Source organism: Bos mutus, chromosome 1, assembly GCF_027580195.1.
Source record: "Bos mutus isolate GX-2022 chromosome 1, NWIPB_WYAK_1.1, whole genome shotgun sequence".
Taxonomy (NCBI): domain Eukaryota; kingdom Metazoa; phylum Chordata; class Mammalia; order Artiodactyla; family Bovidae; genus Bos; species Bos mutus.
In genome coordinates this window covers 118,050,059-118,061,770 of record NC_091617.1, presented here as the reverse complement: position 1 = coordinate 118,061,770, position 11,712 = coordinate 118,050,059, and the positions used below count along the sequence as shown (strand labels likewise).

Genomic DNA, 11,712 nt, shown 5'->3' with positions numbered 1-11,712 from the left:
ATGACTTGGCGATTGAACAACAACAAAACTTTCTTTTAAGGTAATGTAGCTGGTCACCAAGCTCTTGCAACTTGTGGAGTTGGAACTCCAACTCTTGAGTAAAGAATGGACTCCTTTAGGCCTCGAAGGATAATATATCTTGAAACTAAGCTTCCAGTTAGATATGAACAGGGTTGTGGTCACTGGCAACAATTCCAGGTATGGATTTTATGTATTATCAATTAAGGGAAAACTTTTAGGCTGTCAGTTACCTAGTTAGTTCCTGTGTTTGGCCAGATGCGGTGTATTTATTCCATGGACTGTCTGTGGGAACTCTTTGTGTCTTAGGGCCGCACATTGCCCTCTGCTCTTGATTATATTTCCAGGTCAGTTGTTCCCACCATCAATTAGCATGTGTGCTCAAGGGAATGCAAACTGATTTCAGCATTATCTTAAACAAAACATAATCAGGAAGGTACGTATCCTGCCAAAAAAAATTACATAATGCATTCCAAGGCCAACTAAAAATTAATTTGGACCAACCATGCTGAGTATATGGATTTAGCAAAAGTTTAAATGGTTAATAGTTCTGGGTACTCTTGTAGAATACCAATTTTTTTTTTTAACCTTAAATCTTCTTTTAGGAATCAGAAATTCTACAAGTTTAAATTTCACAGAAAAACAATAAACAAATGAAAGTCTCAAACATCTGTCTCGGTACATGTATTAAGGTAGTATTTGCACGTAGTATCTATCTACCACCTGCAAAGCCTTATAAGCCAGAACGTTTGAATACCTACTTGGTCCACAGCCTGGGACATCACCTGAGAGATCCACCCCAAACCACTGAGTCAGAATCTGCATTTCAGCAAAATCCCCAGGCAATTTGTGGTCACATTAAAATTTGAGACGCTTTGATCTCATAATTCACGAAGCTCAATGTGGAACAGCGTCAGGAAAACTGGTCAGTGGGTCACTATTAGTAATCTCAATTAAGACAACATCTAAGAATAGATTGTAGCAACCTCAAAATGCCCCTATTTGACTCAATGTGGTAAAAGCTGCAAAGTCTCTGTTTCTGTAACTCTGTTTCATGTAAATGTTTTTCTCATATGAAACACAGGAAAGGAGGCTATGGTGACTGCTTTTACTGAAACACTGCGGGTTGGTGGGGTGTGGGGTGGGAAGGGGGTCGGGGGGAGTGTGGAGCCGAGAGGAGCTGTTCCTAAGGAAAGCCTGCTAGTTCTAGTTGTCCACAGCTCTTCCTCTAGGCTTTGCCCTTCTGGCCCCAGAACCACATCCTGTGGGAGCCCAGTATGAATACTTAGACTTCAAGCAGCAGGTGGTTAAGTGTCATAAGGGTAGGAGGGTTCCTGGGTGAAAGAAGAAAACCTCACTCTCTCGAGTCCACTTATCAGTATGGAAAAGAGCAATTCAAACCTGAAAGCACCACTCTGTTTTCCCTTTCCCGGTGCATATGTGTGCTAAGTCATTTCAGTTGTGTCCAACTCTTGGCAACACCGTGGACTGTAGGGTGCGAGACTCCTCTGTCCATGGGCTATTCCAAGCAAGAATACTGGGTTGCCATTTCCTCCTCCAGGGGATCTTCCTGGCCCAGGGATTGAACCTGTGTCTCTTACATGTCCAGCTTGGCTGGCGGGTTCTTTACCACTAGCGCCCCTTTCCTCTCCTCAGGTAGGTGCAACTCAGCTATAGCCTTTTATCTTCCTTGCGTGCTTGCTAAGTTGCTTCAGTTATCTCCAACTCTTTGGGATCCTATGGACAGTAGCCCACCAGGCTCCTCTGTCCATGGGATTCTCCAGGTAAGAATGCTGGAATGGATTGCCATTTCCTCCTCTAGGGGATCTTCCTGACCCAGGGATTGAATCCTCATCTTTTTTATCTCCTGCATTGGCAGGAGGGTTCTTTACAACTAGCACCACCTGGGAAGCCTTATCGTCCTTAAAGAGCTCCAACTCTTCTAAACTTGTAGGCTTTGAGTAAGTGGTAATCCACTTACTGCACCTTCTCCCCACATTTCCACTTCCTTCAAAGGAAGTTTAGAATGCCAAGTAATCAGGCGGCGTTCCGAAGCAAATGAGTGGTGTCAATTGCTATGGTCAGGATGGGGGAAAGGAGTCAAGAGTCTCCCAGAGATGACATTTAAAATGCTGATTCCTGGGTTCTATTATTAAGATTCTGATTCAGGGGTCTGGGCTTAGAACCAAAAATCTGCCTTTTTAACAAGTGCCCCCAAGTGATTCTGATGTAGGAGGTCCAGGCCTACACTTGAATAAACAGTGATATAATTAGTTTGGGCTTCCCTGGTGGCACTAGTGGTAAAGGATCTGCCTGCCAAAGCAGGAGACACCAGAGACTGGGGTTCGAATACTGTGTCAGGAAGATTCCCCAGTGCGGGAAATGGCAACCTGCTCCAGTATTCTTGCTTGGAAAATTCCATGGTCAGAAATTCCAGGGTGGGCTACAGCCTACAGGGCTGCAGAGTTGGAAGGAGTTGTGTGAGTGACTAAGCACACATACAGGATTGGTTTGAGAATAGCAATACCACCTTGACAAATAAATCACTTATCTAAAGCATCTGTTTGGTTGTTTCAACTGATGTTGTCAACTTCCTGTTTGGTTTCCATTCAGCAGACACTGAGCAACTATTGTTTGCAGAGAATTGTTTCAATACTAGCTGCTGCTTTCCTGTGTGATTGGACTGGATGGAAGAGATGGGAGAGAAGGGTATGATCACATCAGAGAACTATTTCTCAACTTCCTAGAAAATGACAAACTCACCTTTTCATGATTTGTGAAACAGATTAACCTAAAAGACTGTACTACCCATAGTTTACTAACCTTTTGGGCACCAGAGTACCAGAGATGCCATGGTCTTGCTTGCAAGGTCAGTTCTGTAACAAAACTGCTGCTGCTGCTGCTGCTGCTGCTGCTAAGTCGCTTCAGTGTGTCCGACTCTGTGCGACCCCATAGACGGCAGCCCACCAGGCTCCCCTGTCCCTAGGATTCTCCAGGCAAGAACACTGGAATGGGTTGCCATTTCCTTCTCCAATGCATGAAAGTGAAAAGTGAAAGTGAAGTCGCTCAGTCGTGTCCGACTCTTAGCGACACCATGGCCTACCAAGCTCCTCCGTCCATGGGATTCTCCAGGCAAGAGTACTGGAGTGGGGTGCCTTTGCCTTCTCCGGATGTAACAAAACTGCTATGGTTCAAACCCTACTTTCTCCACTTACATGATACGACCATAGACAAGTGACTTTTCTGTGACTCAGCTTCTTCATCTGTAAAGATTATAGAACCTACTTCATTGAGTTAACGTTTGACAATTCAATGAAACACTGAAATATCTAATTGATGCAGAGGACTTCGAGAATCTAACGTACTGAAAATGTATTCTGTTTTTAGGTTAAGGCCACAAAACCGCTGTGAGTACACTGAGAAATGCTTCCGGAGGGTGATTTGGAATTCCAGGTGAAGAAAGTGCAGTTAAACTTTACGTTCAGATGAATTATTCTAACTGGAGTGATCTGGGGTTTTTGTTTTGTAAAGTTCCCTAATCCTTGGCTTCTTTGGGAGTTTGTCCCTGGGATGCCACACTCTGCCGCTAAAATCCCCCTCCAAAGCCCCAGCTCACGGTCTCAGGCAGGTGCCCCGCGGGAGCCGGACCAGGACTGGAGCGGCCACGGACGTGGACGCGGAGCCCAGCCCCGCAGTGGAAAGGCCGGGTGAGGACCGGGGTCCCGCAGTCCCGGGGCCGCCTCCCCACGAGGATGCCGGCGGGCGCGGGGAGCGTGCGCGGCCACGTGACAGCCGCTATAAGAGCGCTCCGGGCGGACGCTCAGCTCCCGCCGCGCCTCCTCGCCGGCCGCGCTCGCTCCCCGCGCCCGGCGTCTCCGAGTCACGAACTTGCGGCTGCGGCTGTGGCGGCCGCCCGCGCCCCCGGCTGCACCATGACAGGTACGCGCCGCCCGCCGCTGCCGCAGCGCTTCTCCCCCCGCACCCGGCCCTCTGCCCCGGGGGAGCTCCCGGCAGGACGAAGACCGCCGCAAAGTTGCAGGCTGGCCGCAGCCGGGCGTGTCGCTTCCTGCGTCAGCCGCTGCCTCGCCGCCCCGGGGGCCCGAGCTGCCGTCCCGACCCGGAGCGCAGCCGAGGGGCCCCCGCCGGGCAGCGCCTGGGCCCTCCGCCGAAGCCCCCGTTCCTGCTTCCGTCTCCTTGCCCTTCCTCCTGCGCGCACCGTGAAGGGCGGGCGGGCGGGCGGAGCAGCTGCGGCGGGCTGCGTAGGGGCGGGGAGCCGGCTCCTCCGGGGCGCCCGGCCCGAAGCCGGAGAGCAGCGGGGTCGCGGGGCGCCGCCTCCACAGCCCACGGGTTGGAACCTCTGGAAAGGGGCGGCCGCGAGACGGGCACACCGGCGGCCCCGGCCCGGCTCCTCGGCCGTCAGTCCCGGCGCTGGCCGCCTCGCCGAGCCTATTTTTAGGCCTTTGGGGCTGGGTTGCGGGAAGCCGGAGCCCGGCGAGCGCCCCCGGGGAGCGGGACCCGCGCGGTGGGAAGGCGCCGGCCCACTTGTTGCAGGGTGTCCGGGCCGCTCGGCGAGTCTGCCCCCGAGGACCGCAGACCGTGCTGTTGAGTCTAATAGTGGGGTTATTACAGCCACTGAACTGCGGAAAGATTGCAGAAGTCACCCGGAGCTCGGCCATCTCTGGGAGGGTTTAGCCTCCTCCCCAGCTGTCATTGGTCTTTCCTTTGCTAGGTTTGCCTTGCAAACCTCAGTTCCTAAGGTTGTCCTGCTTCCCTCTTCCTTTGGGAAATCATCCATATCCTTGCTTCCTGAAAGCCTTGAATCCTACTTACCTGTAAACTTTTCTCTTTGATCCCCCGGTGTGTGTATGTGTGCTAAGTGGCTTCAGGCATGTCCTGCTCTTTGGGACCCCATAGACTGTAGCCCCTCTTGTCCAGCGATTCTCCAGGCAAGAGTACTGGGGTGGGTTGCCATGCCCTCCTGCATGGTCCTGGAATCAGGACCATCTTTGAGTTGAAACATCATTCATCATGCCCCAGGTTAAGCGCCCCTGTGGTGGGCTGACTAAAATATTGCTATCTTATAACGGGTTGAGGAAACGAGAACAGGCAGAGGTTGATGGGTATGTCAAGGGATGGGGGCCCTGTTCGGAGCTTTCCTAGAAGCAGATGACCCTGGAGGAGGGCGAGGTGCAGGTAGAAACTCTAGACCTTCTGCTGCTTAACAGAGAATCCAAGGCTATATGTGAAGATTGCCCTCAAATCTGCGGATGGGGACTGTGCTGGCTCACTGGACAGCCTACAATTTCCTCTTACTTCTCAATGGAATTTGCCTCCAGGCTCCACTGGAAAATGGGCAAAGGGAGGAAGAGGAAACCTAAGACAGAATCTGAGTGACTTCGTTACAGTGTCCCAACTGCCCAGTTGGGCAACAGTGACCCACGTGAGCCCCAGCAGCACTGGATCCTTTGTGTTTGTATGCCCACCAACCTGTTTTAACGTAAAAATCCCTTTCGAGAGGGAATGTGTCCCAGAATCATCCTGGGAAGGACTAAAGAAATCCTAAAGGCTTGGCTGGTGGCCTTGGAAGGGTAAGGCCTGTTCAGGAGGAAGAATAATTCATGTATTTGCAACTAAGTGATTATTGGAGATTGATATTTGAATGTGGGTGTGTGTGTGAGAGAGAGGGGATTCCCTGGTGGCCAGGTGGTAAAGAATCCACCTGCCAAGCAGATGTGTGTTTGATCCCTGGGTCGGGACAGTCCCTGAAGGAGAAAATGGCAACCCACTCCAGTGTTGTTGCCTAAAAAATTCCATGAACAGAGGAGCCTGGCGGGCTACAGTCCAGGGGGTCACAAAGAGTCAGACAGGACTGAGCGACTGAGAACAAGCATGGGTGTGAAAGAGAGGGTTGAGGGGCCCCAGGGTACTGGGTAGGATGTAGTGCTTGCTTCTCCAAGGAAAAGGACGCAGGTTTGCTGGAGCTTGTGAGGTAGTCCCTAAATCCATTCAACAGTGATGGGCCACTATTTAGATGGAAGCATCAAGGAGGGAAGGCTTCTTGGGGGAAGTGATGTTTAAGAGAGACTCAAAGTGTCTCTGGAGAGATGGTTGGGTGACTGTGGAGTCTTTGCTCCAGGTTGAGGAAAGAGTTGAAAAAGCCGGAGGCTTGGCACACGTGAGCACCAGGATGAAGAATATGGGCTCTGCTTCAGATGCTCTCAGTTGAGGTTGTTGGCTGGGTTTGTTCTTGACTGAGAATACTGTCTATGATACCTTGTAGGACAAACAGAAAATGCACTTCTTGATCTCTTCTCTACTACCTGGTAATTGCCCTCTGGGTGTTAAGCTACTGTGTAGTCTGAGAATTTAGTGTGTCTGGACTCTAGATTTAATTTTTATAGCCTCTTGAAGGTTGCCAATGATCTCCTACTAAAGAATGGTATTGAGACACTCTGAAAGTGGGCACTGGGTTCTCTCTCCCACCCCCCATCCCCCAAGAGGTTCTTCCTTTATTAATCGAGCAGGTTGATCACAGAGGAGTTGATTTTGCCCAATTATTGGTTGACCAGGGTCCTGGGGTCATGTTTTCTAGTTAGAATGATGTAATGAATACCTTCTGTTTTCCTTGTTTTAAGATCAGGCCTTTGTGACACTGACCACAAACGATTCCTACGCCAAAGGAGCCCTGGTCCTGGGCTTGTCTCTGAAACAGCACAGGACCACCAGGAGGCTGGTTGTGCTCATCACCCCACAGGTCTCGGACTCTATGAGGTGAGGACCTTGCTGCCGGGCTGTTGGTTGGGCTCTGACATCACCTCCCCTGTTTCTAGCATCAGTGGACCTTAAGGCCAGACCCTTTCCAGAGATTGAGTGCTGGTGGAGAACGATGAGAGCTGCTGAGTGAAGGATTCCTGGGTCTGAAACCTCTTCCTGGCTCTTGGGAGATGTTCCACCCAAGCTCCATCTGGGAGGTGGAGTTCTGGCCCTTGTGCTTACTGATCACAACCAGGAGTTGGGCTCTCTCATAGGCAGGTCCTCTCTGGGTGATCCAAGTGAGTGATTCAGTCCAGCCGTTCCCTCTGTGTCCTCCTCCTTCACCTGCATACCTTTCCCCCAGAGGTAACAGGGGCTATTGTTTCTGTTTCCAGCCAAGCAAACCTCCCTTGCCTTTGAAAGAAAGTAGCAGTTCTTGCCTGGAGAATCCCAGGGACGGGTGAGCCTGGTGGACTGCCGTCCATGGGGTCGCACAGAGTCGGACACGACTGAAGTGACTTAGCAGCAGCAGCAGCAGTTTTCTCCACCACATCTGACACCATCTGACCTAATGATCTTTATTTACAATTCAGCAGACTAGATATTTTCCAAAGGGCTCTCTGAATTAGGGGTCCTGCTAGGAGAGACCCTGAGGGGTACAAGCTGCTTGTTGATTGGGTTAGTGCATATTACTTTTTTGGAATTAAATTTTGAAGTATCTCAATCAACTGCCTTGATCCTCATACTAACTTATTTAAGAGTATCTTGCCACACTAGCACCTCTGTATTGCTTTATTTTTGCTTTCTTTTATCCCTTTTAGAAGTTGAAAATGCCCCTTTTGTGACTCTTTTCAAAAAATATAAGCACATGCCAAGGACCCCTGAAAAAGAGGCATTATATATGCATACGTATATCTCACACACTAACAATCTTGTTCCTAAAGGGTAATTTAGGAAAACCAAATTACCCCCAAACTGTCTCCTATGTGTATGTCCTAATCTGTAATCACTTTAGTGAGGATACTGTAAGAAAGTGGATGTAGTCTTAGAAACCAAGAAACCAAGCCCCCTTTCCTGTGGTAAGTGGTACACCAACCATTTCTTTCCAAGAAATCAAGTTTACAGTGTGAACTGGAACATATTTTTGTACAGCTTTGGAGATTACTAGCACAATACCAGTTTTGTTCTCCATGCTTGATATTGTTATAAACTTTCAGTGATGATCTGTCTTTATCCTGTGTTTTTTCTTGTGCTGAGTTTAGTGTCTCACCTAAGTAGTACACCCCGACTTCTCTCACCTCTGGCTTGCTTTCTAAAGTAAGTCTTTAGTTAATTTTGGGCAGAGATAGGTGTTATACCTCACAAACCAAAGTGAGTCTCTCATGCCAGGGGTGCTAAGCATATAATACATGCTGGTTATATTTGATGCAAAAGAATGGAAACCGAGTAATTGAGTCACTCAACTTCTTTTACGACACACAGTTTCAGGCAGTTGTCAGCTGCTTTAGCAAAAATTATTAGTTATAGGCGTCAGTGCAGATATTGTATGCCTTAACTCAGCATCACTTGGAAAAGTATTCAGCGGTCAGCAAGAAGCAGTTCTAATAAAATATCGTTAAAGACCGAGGCTGTTGAAAAGACATCTGACCAAACATGAGTTACATTTTTACAGGCTGTTTCACAATTTGACTGGCAGTCAGTGGTACGGAACTTCTTCTATGATAGTGTTTAAGACAAGTAGTTCATCCTCACCATAAGTCTTGGCATTTTAGTGAAGTTAACTGCACATGCAAATTAAAAGTTTGTGCTGAAGTCAGAACATACTTAAGAGACTAACATACCAAAGTAATAGATTGCTGTAGTTGTCAATAAGCTAATAAGAATGCAGTCTTATGTTGTCTGGGTCATTTGTTCTGAAGAGATGCTAAGAGCTGTTTTCTGGATTTTATTTTGACAGGAAAGCTCTAGAGACAGTCTTCGATGAAGTCATTATGGTAGATGTCCTGGACAGCGGTGATTCAGCACATCTAACCTTAATGAAGAGGCCTGAGTTGGGTGTCACGTTGACTAAACTCCACTGCTGGTCACTTACACAGTACTCAAAATGTGTATTCATGGATGCAGATACTCTGGTGAGTATGACTTCGATGGCTGGAGAGATGGATATAGTAACTGAAAGCGGTTAGGCATGTGAAGAATGCTGTCAGGACTTGACAGTAAAGTTCAGATAAAACTGCTGTTGTGAAAAGTGTCAGGTGTTGAAGGAGAGTAGGAGCAGTCTGCCTCACAGGTGTCATCTGAAGAGTTAAAGACCAGCAACAGATTGCATCTTGTGTGTTGGAGAACTTAGGAAGGGTTATGCTATAGAAGAACAGTTCTGAAATGCTTTCCCTTCTCCCCACCCCCTTACCCTTGAATCAGGTCCTAGCCAATATTGACGATCTTTTTGAGAGAGAAGAATTGTCGGCGGCACCAGACCCAGGGTGGCCTGACTGCTTCAATTCTGGAGTCTTTGTTTATCAGCCTTCAGTCGAAACATACAATCAGCTGTTGCATCTTGCTTCCGAGCAAGGTAGTTTTGATGGTACGTATCTGTTTTCCTTGTATCAGATAAGCTGTGAATAACTTCTAGGGGCTGCTCTTCTCAGGGAGTTGCTACGTTTCCTTGTGTTTACAAGATAGTGATACATGTGATAAGACAAGTGTTTTAAGTCATGTTGTTCTGGGAAATAGTGTGTTTTGTGTGTGTGTATGCTTCTTTTTCCTATAGGTACCTAGGCTGTTTTACAGACTTGCCATTCATTAATCTTCCTGTGCCTAAATTGGAGTATGATTAAAGCAACCATGATTATTCAGGAATTCAAAAGATCACTAAACAGATGAAAGAGTTTAACAGCTGTCTTAAGCCTGAGTAAACTGAAGTGCAAGAACAGGAGGACCCAGAATTGTTTCTGTGGAAATTTGAGGAATAAATTTAGGCTCTCATTCTCAGAACACAGGCTCTGTGAGTAATCTTTGTCTCCAAATTTTCACTGTCTATAAGGAAGTGCATCAGATAGAGTGCTATCTGCAAAGCTAAAGCATAGAACCTTGGCAGTCACCATCCATTTTCCGTAAGGCGTATGTGTATCTATCTATAGCTGTCAATATATGTTTATATAGAAAGGTTATAACTGTGATTTAGGGCTTCAGATCCTTTGGAGAATTTTGGTTAAATTAATTAGTTAGGTATACTTCTGTTTTGGCAACCCACTCCGGTACTCTTGCCTGGCAAATCCCATGGACGGAGGAGCCTGTTGGGCTGAAATTCAGGGGGTCGCTTTTCACTTTCATGCATTGGAGAAGGCAGTGGCAACCCACTCCAGTGTTCTTGCCTGGAGAATCCCAGGGACAGGGGAGCCTGGTGGGCTGCTGTCTCTGGGGTCGCACAGAGTCGGACACGACTGAAGCAACTTAGCAGCAGCAACTTCTATTTTAGGCCAGTCTCTAAAATAATAAATAATAAGTCACTTTTGTTTTTAACAGCACAAACCACAAAACTAGCAGTTAGTATGCAAAAGCAGCTTTTTTGAAAATAAACATTGATGGATCCTTTGAATTAAGAAAAGACCCAGTTGTATCTAGGAAGAAGTTTTTGTACAAGGAGACCCCCTTCTCAGCAGTGACTCTCTGTCAGATACTTGACACTGTGGCAGAAGCCAGGGCCAGGAGCATGGGGGTAGTCCAGAGCCCTGAGCAGACCCCAGGCCCTACTTTCCACTCCAAGAGCAGGTATGAGATTTGCAGTGAGTAGATCTTTTGACACCAGCAGGAATGACCATCCTCAACTGACATCAAGTTCAGCCCTGGATGCAGATATGGGGGTTCATCTCCATTAACTAGTTGTAAAGTTAAAAATCACAATTTCACATGTAAAGTTTTTGAATTAAAAATACATCTAGACGTTCATGGGATTGCTGAAATTAAGAAATTGGAATTTAAAACATTTTTGTGTGTTAGTCACTCAGTCATGTCCAACTCTTTGTGACCCCAGGAACCTTACCCTGCCAGGCTCCTCTGTCTATGGAATTCTCTAAGCAAGAACACTGGAGTGGGTAGCCATTCCTTTTTTTCAGAGGATCTTCCTGATCCAGAGATTGAACCCAGGTCTCCTGCATTGCAGTCAGATTCTTTACCTTCCCCACTAGGGAAGCCCAAAACAGATTTAGTTACATATTAAATTGAAATTGGGTTTTTGTTGTTGCTGTTCACAGAAATTGAATTCTGTTTAGTCATTTGAGGATTTGGAACAGCAGCTATTTGAAATGTCATTGAAAAGGAAGGAGAAATTTAAATCTCAGTCTTGTTTCACTGTTTGACTAGTTTATATTCTATACCAGTAGTGCTAAACCTGGGGCGATTTGGCCCCACCCCCGGGGACTTTTGGCAATGTCTGGAGACATTTTTAGCTGTCACAAGTGAATGGGAAGACAGGACTGGCATCTAGTGAGTAGAAGCCAGGGATGCTGCTAAACATCCTCCAACGCACGCCCCCACACCAAAGAATCATCCGGCTCAAGAGGTCAGTAGCGCCAAGGTTGAGAAATTCTGCTCAGTGCCAAGTCATTATGTGCCCTTAAAACAGTGAGCAAAAGTATCTGAGCCGTAATAAGTGGCAGCCTCTGACAGGAAGTGCATTTTTACTTTAAGCAACCTTAAGTGAGAAATAATGCGCTGAGTGCTCACTGTGGTTATGGCCAAATGTAACTTCTTCACTTCACTGACTTATTTTGTAGCTCCTGCTATTTTCCTTTCATATAAGGAATGAAAGTTATATTGGCATTTGAGTTCAAAACATGTATTTCTCTTGCTCACACAAAAATAGTTACCTTTGCACAGAAGGAAGATAAGAGTATTTTTAGCAGAAGTCCACTGTTTGTCTTAACCTTTGCGTCAGATTGT

At 47.2% G+C, this 11,712-nt stretch overlaps 1 protein-coding gene across 1 annotated transcript in view; it reads left to right on the top strand.

Moving 5' to 3' along the window:
* The first annotated feature begins 3,625 nt into the window (after positions 1-3,625).
* GYG1 (glycogenin 1) overlaps positions 3,626-11,712 on the top strand; it is a 40,924-nt gene continuing 32,837 nt past the window's right edge. The window contains exons 1-4 of the mRNA XM_070374844.1: positions 3,626-3,957; positions 6,654-6,789; positions 8,729-8,903; positions 9,193-9,355. Coding sequence (XP_070230945.1) covers positions 3,771-3,957; positions 6,654-6,789; positions 8,729-8,903; positions 9,193-9,355 — 661 coding nt within the window. The 5' untranslated portion in view covers positions 3,626-3,770. The remainder of the gene's footprint in view (positions 3,958-6,653; positions 6,790-8,728; positions 8,904-9,192; positions 9,356-11,712) is intronic.